Source organism: Canis lupus, chromosome 30, assembly GCF_003254725.2.
Source record: "Canis lupus dingo isolate Sandy chromosome 30, ASM325472v2, whole genome shotgun sequence".
In the NCBI taxonomy this organism is placed as follows: Eukaryota; Metazoa; Chordata; class Mammalia; order Carnivora; family Canidae; genus Canis; species Canis lupus.
In genome coordinates, this window is record NC_064272.1 from 4,362,501 (window position 1) to 4,378,525 (window position 16,025).

At 38.1% G+C, this 16,025-nt stretch overlaps 1 protein-coding gene across 15 annotated transcripts in view; it reads left to right on the forward strand.

Annotated features, from left to right (window-relative positions):
- CDIN1 (CDAN1 interacting nuclease 1) overlaps positions 1-16,025 on the forward strand; it is a 232,985-nt gene that overhangs the window by 81,760 nt on the left and 135,200 nt on the right. For all 15 annotated transcript variants that reach the window (XR_007407338.1, XR_007407339.1, XR_007407337.1 and 12 more), the window contains 2 exons: positions 14,091-14,170; positions 14,528-14,577. Coding sequence is in view for 11 of the 15 variants with exons in the window: in XM_049104301.1 (XP_048960258.1) it covers positions 14,091-14,170; positions 14,528-14,577 (130 nt within the window). In the remaining 4 variants the exon portion in view is untranslated. The remainder of the gene's footprint in view (positions 1-14,090; positions 14,171-14,527; positions 14,578-16,025) is intronic.

The following is a 16,025-nucleotide window of genomic DNA, read 5'->3' on the forward strand; positions in this document are numbered from 1 at the left end:
TGAAATACCCCAAGCTTAGGATACCGCAGCTGTATGTGATAATCTAAGCGCGAATTGCTCTTTATCATCCCCGGCATACCGGTGCTTAATTTATAGATGTTTTGGTTCATATTCATTTTTATTGGGGACTATTAAATTTTTTTTCTGCTAAAGTCAGCAAAAAATGTAATTAAATGGTCCTTTTAATCTACACTTAATTGCGACGCTGGAGAAGTAATTTCTTCAGTTCTTAAAAATGTATTAAGTTCCTCATCCCTTTCTTCAACTTGTTCTGTTGACCACGGCCACTGTAGAAAATTGCCAAGGGTACAAAATGTATATAATCTACTTTCGAGTACTTCCCAGCACTGGTTTGTCATTTGGGGCGTCCAAAGGTGACGCATACAGAACGAGTGTTGCTGGTAACTTTCCTTTGGAGACTAATTGCACTTCTCCCTTAACGCACTTTGTTTCCAGAAGCCCCAAGAGCTTGCGGCATGACACTTTGTAAACCCTATCTCTCACTTTGGCACAGTATTGTGCTGCCATTGTGCTCAGCGGACTTGCTGAAAGATTAATTACAACTGAAGAAATGTATCTTTTAACTGTCTCATTACATAAAGAATTCATAGTGAAGTTAACGTCCGCATAATTTAATGATATACGGATTTTAATTATATAGTACACTGTTAATTGTACAGCTATTTTAGATCAGGCCACTAACTTGTTCATTTAAACGAATAGTTCATTTACTTGAGGGACCAAAATATAGGCTTTCTTGAAAACTCAGAGAATTTCAAGGCCTCTGTAAAAATATTCTAACCTGGTAGGATATTGTTATGGTATTTGTCCTTAAAATGAGACTGACTTATGTTTTGCCTTCGTTGCGTAGGTTGTCTGACACAGAGAATTTTGACCTGTTTTTTTCCTGTAATTCATAAGGTATTTGAAAGATAGATCTCTGTGTTGGATAATGGGCAGAAATTGAATAGCTGTGTTTTCCTTGAAAGTTGTTGAGATTTTTCTCAGGAGAATTAAACGAAAGTTATTTCTGAATAGAAGCGTTGTCCCTGGCTGTAATTAGTCACATGGGCTTAGTTCCCAGGAAATGTTGCTTTCCCTGTACTGAAAGTATGTAAATTATCATATTTTTTAAGTTACCTTAAAATTTCATCTCTGCTTCCCCATCTGCCCCCTCCTAAAATTTAAGAAATCTAAAGTTTAGTTTACTGTTTTCATTATGTTAGGGGCCTGCCAAAAAAATGCACAGGTTCGTGCCCACATACTCTCGCCCTTTCCATGAATCCTTCCAATCCTGGGCAGCACTTCTAATGACTTAGAATTAACTGCTTTCTAATTATCCAGTGAAGCAGACACCATGATGTGGTATGGTTCTTTGCCAGCAAATGGAAACACGGGAGATATAAATGAGCAGGCTACCAGAGGGAATTGTGAGAGGCTTCTTCAAGTCATCAGTGTGCAAAGCAGAGACTTACCCCTGTCTCGTTGAATAATTTAAACTTGGTCGTGCCAGCAGACACTGCGTTATTACCTATAGGAGCATCCGTTTTTCTTTCTGCTTATAGTATATAAGATACTTGTGATCTTGCCAGATTTTGGGCTACCCCAAGAAATTTTGGTGGGTCTTTGCTACATCAGCCTTCTCCTCTGACCTTGAGCTAGTCTTCTTTTTACCTATGGCTCAACTGTCCATGTTATCTGACATGCTGGGCCCCAACCAGTAAGCTAGGACCAGAGAGCTTAGCTTAGTTTTGCGGCCCTATATTTGTTCTACATGGAACACTAAGTGTCTTGAAAGTTTAATTGCTAATATTTTAATTGGAGGGAGATCTAGGAGGGAGGAGGGAATACCAATGGAAAACTTGAGTCATTCATAGAAGTATGATGCATTAATCTAGAACAGTTCAGGTCACTTTCGAAAACCATAGGAATAGTGCTGGAAAAAGTAGGCTGATAATTATGATCCCAGACCGGCCAAGTTTATATCATGGTTTCATCACTAATTGAGAGTAGGTCTTTGGGGAAATTATTGAAATTCCTTCATGCCTTAATTTCTTCATTTCTAAGATGGGGTAGCCACCCTGTAGGTATATTCTGAGAATTTAATGAGTTAATAGATGTGAAGAGTTTAGAATGGTTCCTAGCACATGGTAAGCATTCAGTAAATGTTAGCTGTTGTTCCTTTTTAGAAGTGGAAAATTGCTCTAGGGTAGACTGAATGACCCCACCTCCCTGATTACTCAGCTGACTTTCCACAAATGTCAAATTAGTGTTTCTGAAATTTTAGAAATTTGGGTGCACTTACAGTTTTTCCCCACATGCATCATACCACATGTACTGATAATAAATATACTGTATTTACTTGAAAAATTCTAAAGTGTCATTATTTAATTCTGTTTTAAAAAGGAAATTATAATTTCACCTTAAGTGATGAACTAGAATTTCTTGCCATAAGTAGAAGGTACTTTTAAAAATAATATATAACTGCTAAAGAAAAAAATGTTTTGTGTGCTCAGAAAGTCACTTTACATCCCTATGCCAGCATGAAGCATGCTTCTCTTTGGGAGACATGGCATTAGATGTTGTCAACATTTAAAAACCATGGTGTCCTACATCCTCTTAGTCTACATTTTCTGAAAACAATATTATATTTTTTTTAAAAAAAGACATAGTTATCCATAATAAGAAAAGTTCAAATTAAGTCACATACGTTTGGCTACCTAAAAATTGAGATAACAGTAGGGAATATATAAGCAGGAATTGGATTTTAGTAGTTTATTAGTGAGTCTTTCAGTGATTTGTTGAGTAACTATTTTGTGCAGAGCAATTTTGAGGTGATAACAGAGAAATACTTCTGCTGGTAAGCAGCTTGCCCAATATCCTGACACAAACATTAAAATTTCATGGGAGGAAGTTAGGAAAAAATGTCAAAAAATCTCCTTTGGTGGGCTATAATGAAAAGGGCTAAGCAAGATTTATGTAGACCAAATAAACATAGGCCTGCTGAAAGTGGAGCTTGAAATGCGAAACCTAGCTTTGGAACTGGTAACACACTTGTAAGAATTACCTCTTATCTTCTTGGAGTAACCACAGGGTGAGCCTAATCCTCCATGAAAAAGCCCCCAGATACTTAAAGATAACATTGAGGAAATATGACATTTTTTCTATATTGTGCTAAACATTCCTTTTTCCTCCAGATTTTCTTTTTAAGGAGGTCATGGTTTCACATCTTGGCAACCTGATCAATCTCCTGTCAACAGATGACAAAGTAATATTTAATCAAGTGCCAAATGACTGGTAGACAATATGAGTTCTCTCCCCGATATGAAGGAAAGGAAACCAAGTGGATTGGAAACATAAGGGGAAACTCTATAGAGGAGGTGAGAAGTAAACTGGGCTTTGAAGTTTGGGCTGAAGGAAAGTTAAGAAAGAACATTCCAAATTTGGAGGATGGAATTGGGGTGGCTGGGTAGGAGGGATGTAATTAAGTATATTCCTGGCATTAACCAGGTGCTTAATAAATATCTGTTGAGTGTGTGTTTGTGAAATAAGAGTTGATGGTCTATAGTAGCCCTAGATCTGCAGATTGCCTGACTCAACATGATCATACTTTGGAGACATCTTCCTCTTGTCCTCACACAATACTTTTTTTCTATTTGATGACTGTAGTTGAAGTTATTTCTTACAAGATTATGTACTAGAGAGCAGGGTTTAATTTGCCCCTAGAAGATTCTGTCATGTTAAAAGACACTTCTTATTTAGATTGTCAGATGGGCTCAGACTGCCTTAGAGTTCACTCCTGTGCAGTGGAATAGCTGGGGGGGGGGGGGGGGGGGGAGGGGGGCTGCCTGGAATTTTTGAGAAATAGTTCCAACTGCAAAAGTAAGCAAGCTCCTGTAGGCCACTGGTGGTATTGAAAAAGTCCGCAAAAGACATTGGCTGGCAAGCTCCCATGGAGATGTAACTTGGGACCTTTCTGACCTTAATGTCCAAAGGCCTTCAACCAGCATTTGAAGAGAAGATTAAATTCTAGCTGGTATTTTAGGCTTAGCTGTTCTGGAGCTCAGCCTCTGCAGGAGCCACATGAAAAGGCAAGACTCTTGGTATACTTTGGGAGCAGCTGCCTTCCCCTGCCAGCTGTTCAACTGCATGGATTGTTTTCTTGGAGAGAGAACTAGGTACTAACACCACCATCTGTCGGCACATGAATTTGCCTCCAAATGGTCCATGTCGCCTTTATCCCAGGATTGTCCATCTCTCACTCGATCCTTTTTTCTCTCCTGACTGCTGCCATCCAGGACAGGTTAACTCCATGCTAGATCACCTGTGGTGCTTAAGCCTATTGTGACCTTGGATTAGGGGTCCCAACTAGATATGGTCTAGTCCTTGTTTCAGCTCAGATGTAACCTAGTCAAAAGACACTCTTTGCAGTGGGCAGGATTTCCAGGGACCTTAACAGCATAGAGGATTCAGCTGCTTATTTGCCCTGGTTCCTTGCAGCAGTAGCTGGCCACTTATTTGAGCTTACACCAAGGAAACAAGGAGTTATAAATAGGGGTGTGATAGTGATTTGGGAGAAAGTCTCTACTTGCTTGATTGCCGGTGCTTGAAATAAGAGGGAAGAAAACACTTACATGGCTATAGACAAGATTTAAAATAGAACCCTCGCCCCCTGCATAGAGTAGTAGCACACTACTCTAATATACACACATGTGTAAAGTACTTCACCCAGGTTCTTTCCAGAGAATAGATTGTGTTGCACATTGTACACTGGCTGCCACAGAGCATTGTGGCAGGGGTGGCATGTAGGTAGGGAGAGTCTGGCATTGTCAGATTTTGACTGTTGAACAGATGCACTTCTGGCTGTCTCTCCAAGGCTGTGGCAATTACATACTTGCTAAGAACAATCCCCCAACTTTATATGTTTCTGATGAAGTCTTCCTTCTTTTTTTTTTTTTTTTTTTTTTTTTTTTTTTAAATTTTTTTTTTTTTTTTTAATTTTTATTTATTTGTGACAGTCACAGAGAGAGAGAGAGAATGAGGCAGAGACACAGGCAGAGGGAGAAGCAGGCTCCATGCACCGGGAGCCTGACGTGGGATTCGATCCCGGGTCTCCAGGATCGCGCCCTGGGCCAAAGGCAGGCGCCAAACCGCTGCGCCACCCAGGGATCCCGAAGTCTTCCTTCTTTTACCCTCTTGACAATAGAAGGTAATAAGTGATGTCTATATGGGTAATGCAGTCAGAACACACATGCCACACCATGCTCCAACACCAGCCAAAGCAATGAGCTAACGACTTCAGCTGCCCAAGTCTGAAACAGCATGTTAAATGCTCTTCCTGGGTTATTTTATTTCGTCTTCACAACAGCCCAGCAAAGTAAGCACCAGTGTTTTGCTGTTTTACAGACAAGGCAACTGAGGGTCATGGACATTAATTAGCTCGTTGAGATGACAGAGCTTGTGGGTTGAAAAGCCAGACCTCAAACCAAGTCTGCCTGATTCTAGGCTCAGCTCGCAACCACTGCTCCATGATGCCTCTCCTTTTGAAAGTATTAGACTGCATAGCTTTCCAAGTTCACCTTTCTTTTAGAAGGCGTGTTTTTCCTCCTTTGAGGAAGATGTAAATAAACATCGTTTTGTGTGACATCTAGGTCATAAGGAAGTGTAAAGCGCTGCCTGGTTCCCTGGGGTGTTTGCTCTTGGAACCCATTTCAAGGGGAAGTTCATGCAGACCTTAGAGAAGTCCACCTGGAGGGGAATCAAAAGACCTCACCCCCAGTTCCTACTAAGGTGAAAGCAAGCACAGATTTGCCAGGCATATAGGTGAGTCATGATGAAAGTGAACCCTCCAGCACCCAGATAATCCATTCCAAGTAATGTCACACAAAGACAAACTATCTCCATTAACCCAGTTTAAACTACCAAATCATGAGCATGTTAAATTATTGTTTATAGGTTCTCCCCTCCAAAAAAAAAAGAAATAGGTTTATATTTGAGAAATTAATGGAACTGATTCTCAAACCCACAGAAACTTCTTAAGCTTGATGATTAGCATAGTGCTTTGGCCTGTCGCATGATAGCAGCCTTTGGAGGAGTCAGTAACAATTCATTTTCTAGCCACCAATGACCTTTCTCCCATTCCCTGGCCCAGCCAGACCCTATGCAGCAGAGAAGACTTTGGTTCCACTTTACAACCCACCCACTTTTCGGCCACCTGCTCTTCTCTCTATAGTTTGTGACTCCAATTTCTTAGAAGGACCTTCTCTTTTCTATCTAAATAACTTGAACTCCACAAAAATTAACAAGGAAACAGACTTTCCCTTGAACTTCTTACTAAAAGGTTTCCAAAAATTTCAGCAGCATAGCAGAATGAGCTTTTATTGATGGTCCATATTTCCAGGACAAAGACATAGAAATGATAGAAGAAAGAAACAAAAATCTTATAAATTACAAAACCAAGTTCAAATGAAAGGAATTTGATCTCTAGTTGCAAGGAATGAATTGAGAATATATATTCAGATTTGTAAACAGGGGCTCTCTCACCTTGTAGGTCCACAAAAGTTGTTAGCTTTAGATATGGACATGAGGAGTTGGGGCTGGGATTTTTAATTCCCAGAGGCAAAGGTAATAGCTGGAAGTGAGCCTCCATATACAGCCCAAACCATGAGAAAAGGACTGGGGAAACTCCACTTGCCTGAAGAAAATGGCAAGGAAGCTTGCTTCTTGTATATGGTCTTGAGTTGTGGGATATTTGGAGGGAGAAATTAAACATAGGCCAGCACCATTGTGGGTTTGGGTCCAAATTTGCACTTGTTTATATTGCAGGAAGCCCACGTTAAGAAATTACCAATAAAACTGGTCCCTGCAAAAGTAAACATGAAACTGCTCTTTTACGGTTATTTCCACAGTGCAGCTCAAACAATTCTTGCTGAAATTAAGTTCACAGTAAAAATTTACAAACCAAGTGAAAAAACTACCATCATAGGAAAATTAAGTAGGTGGGTAGGTAGGCAGGATAGATAGAGAAATTGGATACCATGAACTGGAAATGAGAAAATTAATATAGGTTAAATCTGTAAGATGATGTTTTAAAACATAGAAATTATATAACCTGATCTAAAAAATTAAAAACTACCTAGATAAGTGAAAGAATATACTGTGAAAAAAGAGACAAGTTTGAAAAAAACAATAACATTTAGAAATGATACAATTTTCATTGAAGTTAAAAGCTGGGTGGTAGTACAGTTAGTTAGGCATCTGACTCTTGGTTTCGGCTCAGGTCATGATCTCTGGGTCGTGGGATAAGCCCTACTTTGGGGTCTACACTCAGCATGGAGCCTGCTTGAGAATCTCTCTCTCCTTCTCCTTCTTTCCCTTCTGCCCATGTGCTCACTCTCTCTCTAAAATAAATAAATCTTTTTAAAAAAGGAAATGCATATTAGATGAGTGAAGCATTAGAAGAATTAGAACAAAAGTTAGTGAATTTTAGGATGACTCTAAGGAAAGCAGCTTTAGTCTGTAACATAAGAGATGAATAGAAAGGAAATATAAACATTTTAAAGGAATTGGAGACATAGGGGATAGTAATAAGGTCTTCTAATAGATGTCTAATGTAAGAGTTCTAGGAGAGACTGAAGGCCAAAGTATAGTGACTCAAAATTTTTCAAACTGGTCAAACGCATATATCTTTAAGTTCATCAAACATAGCTAATTCCAAACAGGCTAAATTAAAAGAGCCATACCCAGGCACACAGTGATGAAGCTGTTGAATATCAAAGAAAAATCTAAAAGGAATCAGAGATAAAAGACAAATTATTTCTATAAGGATTAGTATTAGACTGACAGTAGAGTTCTTACAGTAATATCAAAATACAGAGGAATCTTATCTTCAGAGGGTTGAAATAAAATGATACTTAGTTTATAATTCTATACCCAGCTATATTATCATTCAAAAATGAGAACTAAGTTAATTTCAGGCAAGACAATACTAAGAGATTTAATACTCAGTAGTCCCATCTGAAAGAACTAATACACAGGTGCTTTAATAACAAGGATAATGAATCTAAAAGTGGAGAACAGAATTCAGAAGGCAATACTAAAGGAGGAAATTGGCAAACATGTTCAGAAATCTAAATAAATGTTAAACATTTAGAAAAATAAAAATTATATTAGAGTACTTGAGAACAAAACGAGTTTGTGTGTGTGTCTTTGTGTATGTATGTATATATGTATATGGAGAGAGAGAGATCTTTATTATAAGAAATAAGTTCACATGCTTATAGAGGTTGAAAGTTCCCAGTGCTACAGTGGGCCAGCTGAAGACCCAAGAGAGACCCAAGAATTGTATAGTTCCAATCCAAAGGTCAACAGCTTTGAGATCCAGGAGGAGACAATACTTCAGTTTGAGTTTGGAGGATGTCCCAGATTGAAGGCAGTCAGGCAGAGAAAATAGTCTTTTACTCTGTGTTGTATGTTCTAGTCAGGCCTTCAAGTGATTGAAGGAGACCCATCCACATTGGCGAGGACAGTCTACTTTACTCCAATTCAAATGTGAATCTTGTCCAGAAACACCCTCACAGACATATCCAGAATAATGTTTGATCAAAAGTCTAGGTACCCTGTGGCCCAAGCAAGTTGACATGAAATTAACCATCACAGAAACTAAGAAATTATGTTTACAAACCAGGTGATTGAACAAAAATAATAGACATAATAACATGGAGGCTGATGGGAAAGGGGGGCTTCCTGACTGGAGTGAGTGCATTCTAAATTCCTTATATAGCTGACCCTTGAACAACATGGGTCTGAGCTGCATGGGTCCACTTATATGTGGGTTTTTTTTTTTAATATAAATATAGTGTAGTACTATTTTTATAAATAAAGTGCAGTATTTTCTTATGATTTTCATATTTTTTCTCTTGTTTCATTGTAATAATATGGTATATAGTACATATAACATATAAAATAAGTGTTAATCAACTGTTTATGTTACCAGTAAGGCTTCCTGTCAACAGCAGGCTATTAGTAGTTAAGTTTTAGGAAGTCAAAAGTTGTATGTGGGATTGTTGACCACACAGGAGGTTGGTGCCTCTAACCCCCATGTTATTAAGGGTCAGCTGCATTCAAAATTACAAAGGATATATGATTAGATTATATATGAGTCCACTTAAGATTAACTAAAAATTAATAAAAATATGGAAGATTTAGGGTACCTGGGTGGCTCAGTTGGTTGGGCATCCAACTCATGTTTTTAGCTCAGGTCATGATCTCAAGGTCATGAGATCAAGCCTTATGCCCCTCTCCTCCTTTCTTTCTCTCTGTCAAATAAATAAATCTTTTAGGAAAAAAATAGAATATTTTAATAATAAAATTAAAAACCTGGCCTACTAGACATACCTGAACCCCATACCTCAAAAATAGGAACTTTAGTATTTTTTAAAACCTGTAAAATGTTTATAAAAATTGATTATGTATGAAGATACCAATGGAAATGAAACAGATACCTCCACAATAATATAAGCATCACATACTTTGACCAATATGATCAAATTCCAAATTTGAAATAAGTTTTTAAATAGTTTATGGATCAAAGATCAAATCATAATAAAATTGTAAAATATTTATAAATTAATGAGAACAATACTCATGGCATGTAGCTAAAGCAGAATTTAGAGGAAAAATTCTAGCCTTAAAAACTAGAAGTTGGGGATCCCTGGGTGGCGCAGCGGTTTGGCACCTGCCTTTGGCCCAGGGCGCGATCCTGGAGACCCGGGATCGAATCCCACGTCGGGCTCCCAGTGCATGGAGCCTGCTTCTCCCTCTGCCTGTGTCTCTGCCTCTCTCTTTCTCTCTGTGACTATCATAAATAAATAAAAATTAAAAAAGGAAAAAAAAAACTAGAAGTTGAAATAAAAGATTGAAAGTTTAAGTTAATAAAGATAGTAAGTTTGTAAAAGAAAAATACAGCAAACTCAAAGTGGAAAGCCAGAAATAATGATGACAAAAGGATGAATTAAATGAAATTAGAAGTAATGAAGCAGTAGAGAGAATCAACAAAACCAAAACTTAGTTCTTTTTTTTTTTTTTAATTTTTTTTTTAATTTATTTATGATAGTCAGAGAGAGAAGCAGAGACACAGGCAGAGGGAGAAGCAGGCTCCATGCACCGAGAGCCCGACATGGGATTCGATCCCGGGTCTCCAGGATCGCGCCCTGGGCCAAAGGCAGGCGCCAAACCGCTGCGCCACCCAGGGATCCCCCAAAACTTAGTTCTTAAAAAGACTAGTAAAATGAATCAACCTCTAACAAGACCGATGAGTAAAAAAGTTTACACAAATCAATATTAGACTATTTAAAGTAAATTTAATTAAAGATACAGACATTAAGTCAGAGTGTTGGGGACATGGATGTTTATTATTTTAGGCTCTTGAAATATTTCACAGAAAACAGATCATGATCTTAGGCGTTATGCCTTAGTCCAGGCACTGCCTATTATCTATCTTCTGTAGCATGCTTTAACATGTACCAGTTCTCTCCTGTCCTTGTGCACGTAGCTTCAAGTGACTTATGCATTCCTGCTTTGTACATGCTTGGTGGAAAACTGACATTCCATCGGTTGAAGCAGTGACAGAGGTAAGCCCTAAAATCAAGAGGATGAATGCCTCTAGCAAAGGTTAGGGAGAACAAGTCTCCTGTCCACATATGGTCAAAAAAGATGGATGCAACTAGGGCATAGGTGGTAGCTGGCCAAGGGACGGACATCTTGCTTATGAAAGGTACTGGTTTCCTTGAACCCTTCTTACTCTTAGTCATCCCAAGATTGTTCAACCGCCTTTCCTTACCTGGTTGATACTCTTCATTCCTTTGGCAGTTCTTTGCTTCAGAATATGTGTGTAAAAGTAAGTTTGCATTCTCTGGCTTGATCTGAGACACAGACATACTTTGGTGAAGCCTAAGTACTAAAATCCACAAACAGAAGGTAGGCACATCGTGGCCTATAGGCAAGGCCTTGAATCCCTATTTATTATCTCTTTGTTGCTCTAAAAATTGGCAGGTTGCAAGAAGGGAAAAGATACTTTATTGAGTTTAAAATGAATGTGGATTCAATATAGTTTTTACTCTTCATTTTAAAATGACTCATGGCAAGCTTTCTCTGATTTGAATAGTGTTCTGTTGATTCAGACTATGTTTTAAGAAGTTTATGATTCTTAATTTTTTTAAAGATTTTAAAAATTTTATTTATTCATGAGAGATACAGAGAGAGAGAGAGAGAGAGAGAGAGGCAGAGACACAGGCAGAGGGAGAAGCAGGCTCCATGCAAGGAGTCCAACGTGGAATTCGATCCCGGGTCTCTAGGATCATGCCCTGGGCTGAAGGCAGCGCTAAACCACTGAGCTACCCAAGCTGCCCTGATTCTTAATTTTTTAAGAAGTTTATGATTCTTAATTCTGATAAGCACACTATTCAAAAATATATTGCAAGGAAAATTAGGATGTCATTAGTTTCTGTATTCTATAGTATTTCCTTTTTTTCCCTCACAAAATAAGTGACTTTATCTTCATATGTCCTAGACTGCTATCCCTCCTCTATTTTAAAAGAGCTTTTGGGGGCACCTGGCCAGCTCAGTCAACAGAGTGTGTGAGTGTGACTTTCGATCTTGAGCATGAATTTGAGCCCCACATAGGATGCAGAGATTACTTAAAATCTTTTTTAAAAATAAAAATTAAAAAAAAATTAGCCATTGATCTATATGATTTGCAGCAAGTTATCCTATAATTTGGTTTAAGGTCAGTAATTTTCCATAGGATAGAACTTTTGGTCACATTGTATGGCCATTTGTAGATTAATAATCTTTTCCTCACGTAGGTGTGGGAACAGTAGAACATCTTAGCAATGACCAGTACATGTGAGGCAGGTGGTCTTATTTTCTTGAGACACCAATGGGATCATAGGTACCCTAAAAGAACGTGTCTGTCAACTGAGTGGCGGACCAGAGAGAGAATCCTCAGAGAAGATGACCAAATGCGTGAATAACTGCTTTGATCCCCTCCAACTGGCCAGGCCTTAGAATTAAATTGGGAAAACTGAGTGAATAAAACCAGGTATGTTACTCTCTATGTAACACTGTTTTTGCAATAATCTGTTCTTTTTTTTTTTTTTAAGTTTGATTTATTTAGAGAGAGAATGTGCATGGGAAGGGAGGAGCAGAGGGAGAGAGAAACTCAAGCAGACTCCATGCAGAGTGCAGAGCCAGACATGTAGCTCAGTCTCACCACCTGTGAGACGATGACCTGAGCCAAAACCAGGAGTCAGACGCTCAACCAGCTGACCCACTCAGGCACTCCTCTGTTCTTTTACAATAACATGATTTGCTGTTTCATATTCCTAATATTTGTACCACATATACATGGCAATTTTTTTCAGAAATAATGTAGTCAGCACAGATAATATCATTTTCTACAGAAGAAAATAGTGAATCTGAGAGTTGCCATATTCCATAAATTTGCCCTGGTTGCAGAGCTGATTATAGAGATAGGGCTGGATAGGATTCCTCTGGTAATGATGTTCTTTTTAGTATTCCAGATAAGGCTTCTACTCTTGCAAAACAAACACATGCTGGGGATCCCTGGGTGGCTCAGCGGTTTGGCGCCTGCCTTCAGCCCAGGGCGCAATCCTGGAGTCCCGGGATCGAGTCCCACGTTGGGCTCCCTGCATGGAGCCTGCTTCTCCTTCTGCCCGTCTCTCTCTCTCTCTCTCTCTCTATCATGAATAAATAATAAATAAAATCTTAAAAAAAAATAACAAACACATGCTTACACAAATGGCTAAGTACATAAATGTGTCTATACACATGCAAAATAGGAAATAATTAAAGAATAGGAAATAATTAAAATAAGTGTGACACATTCTTTCTTTGTGGACTCAGTACTGTGCTTAAGCGAAAAAGATGTAATTTCCCTATATCTTTATACAGTATTTACTAGCATCTATCATATCTGTCAGTGAGCTTGTGGTACTGAACTTGACAGAGAACATAATAATCTAAAACACACACACACACCCCAAAAAATCATCTCAGTATGAATAATGTACCTGTGGTCTGTGTTCATTATATTAACTAGATAATTATCCAGTATGTACTTTAGTTTGTGTTTGTATGGAAAAGCCCTAAGCCATTTTGCTGAATGTTTGGCAATGATTCCATTGGAGGATTTGGAAGAATTGATTCCTAGGCTACACTAGACTTAGTTTAGAGGCTTGCCTTCATCCCATGCAAAGGAAGAGGGGTTCAGGTCACCTTGGCTGTCACATGTTTACAGAAAACAACAGGGCTAGGATCTCTTACCTCTGTTTGCTAAGAGTGTATCTGATACAGTATTCTATATGCAATATCTCCCCTAGCCTCTTCTATAGTAATTCCTGGGGTAAGGTCAATTTAGTTACAATTGGCTATGAAGAGGCATATTTTGGGACAAAAATCCATATGTAAATATATATATATTTTTTCCCCACTTAAAATTCCCTCAATGGTTAGTCAGTTTTATCTGCTTACCTGTAAAAAAATGGACATAGCATTTTATGGCAGTTGAGAACTATTTCAGAAAGGTTTAGAATTCAGGGATGCTTTCTTGGCTGAAAGTTATTTTTATTAACATCAAAAGTCTGACCTCCCTTCACTAAGTTCTCCATATCCATTTGCTTGGTTATAAAATACTTACCTGCAAAAGGTAAATATTTCTTTTCTGATTGTTCTGTCTGTGTTTTTTTCCCCCAAGCAGAAAAAAAAAAAAAAAAAAAAAAAGCGGGCATTTCCAAAGCTAATTTATCTGCAAAGAGACATATGCTTTAGGTCTGTACTCGTTAATTTACCTTGGAAAAATTAGGTCATCTTCAAATCTGGCAGTGTGGCTTATAAACTTGGCAAAATGGTCTAATTAAAAGCTTCCCTGAGATTTTTTAAAAAGGCAAAAAAATTATTAGTATTGGTGATGTTTTCATTTTCATAGTTTGTGTATATATAGGTATATGTCACTCCTCATGCTGCACTAAAAGTATGTTGACTGTTAACAGTTCATCTCTTTTCTTCTACAGCCTCCAAGTCTGTTATAAATAGTATGCTACGGGACCCTTCTCAGATTCCAGATGGAGTTCTAGCAAATCAGGTCTATCAGGTATTAATCACAGCTGTCTATTTTCAGTGGCAGTGCTATCTGCCTAGCAGAGTAAAGGATTTTAAACCTCATTTAATTACTGTCATCATAAACTATCACTGAGGTCAGGGTACACCATAAATGGCAGTGCAATATTTGCGAGAAGAGCATTTCACTTTTTAATAGCTTGCTTTTATGGAGAATAAAAAGCATGTGATTTTTGTTTTCTGTGATTAAATCTTAACAGCCTTTTGATAGGTTTGTTGTGTTTTGTTTTGTTTTGTTTTTTTAAAGAAAAGTAATTACTGCTTTTAGGGTACTCGTTAATGGTCATGGTTTTTGTAGTCACCACAGACCCCTTCTCTGTTTTATCCACAGTGCATCGTGAATGACTGCTGTTATGGCCCACTGGTGGACTGCATCAAACAGTATCCTTTCCCATAAAATTTTAGGTGCACAATTGACGAGCTCAGACTCAGTGGAGGAGATGTGTCTAGCTTTAACCTGACATAAAGTTCTGCTTCACAAAACACATTTCATACTCTTCTACTTTACATTCAATCAACTGGAGGGTCACTGCAGACCATCCTTTTCTCCAGCTTAAGGAAAATCAGATGGGCCACTGGAGGCTGTCAGTTCAGCAGGTTACATTCACATGCTTATCTCAAACTGCCCGGGTTTCAGAGACCTTAAAGGTACAGAGTCACTGGGCTCAGAACTTACTGTCTGGGAATGTATTTCACCAACCCAATGAACGTTTGGAAAAATAGAATGGATTTCTGTGTAAAAAGCCAAATGCAATTGAGTTTCCTAGAATAAATTTTGAGCCTAGAGTTCAAGGATGATGCAATTAAAATACCACAGAGACCATCATATCTCAAAGGGGAGTAGATTCTTGTTGCTCAGAGGCTGATTACAATCTGAACTGCCATTTGGATCCCTAATAAACAACTTTAGAAAAACCAGGCTAATTTTTCCCTCTGGAGTGAACTTGAAGCTTTGAAAACAGATTTCCAGTCATTCTTAATTAAAGACATCAGGATTACCAAAGAGTTAATGCTTACTTCTCAAAACGGGATTCGAGCAGATAGTCACTACCTCATGAAAGAGGACGTCCTTCATCCATCCATACATTTAGTAGCATCATGGCAATACTAAGGATTTTGATGATCCTCAGTGAAAAATGCTACTTAAGGAGTCAGTAACTAGGAATTTTTAATGAAAATTATCTTGCACCTAAATCCATGAGTCTCGCATTTCTTAATACCATAATATGACCTTCCTAACAGAGGTTTCGTGAGTATGGATAGCACTGTGATCAGTTGAGACTCAGTGCTACCAGTCAAAAAGCTTTCTGTTAAAAACCTTTTTTTGTTGAAAGTCAAATGTGTATGTGTGTGTGTGTGTGTGTATGCGCGTGCACGCACCTGCATGTGTGTTTATCCCACCTTATTTTTACAAAGGCTTAGAGTCCATAAAATTTTTGTAAAGAAACTCACTCATTTTTTTCATAAAGTTAACCTTTTAAAAATAATCTCTTAACAGAGCCCTCTTATAAGAATATTCACTCCCTAAGTTATAGCCCTTTATGTGTTTATTCTTCAAGTCTGTTTCCCCCCAGTGTCGTTTAAATTAATAAAATCACAGCACTGTCATAGCTTGCCATACTTCTATTTTCAATATAAAATTAATGATAGCATTGGAAAGTGTAGGAGTGCCAACCTCATGTTGCTACCGCGGTAAAGTTTAGCACATTTGTACAGCAACTAACACCATCTTGTTATCTGGGGCAGAATTACATGTTAATTTTAAAGCACATAAAATAGTTAAAGATCAATTTAAAGTTAAGGTTTTAAAAGCATAATGTCTTTTGAAG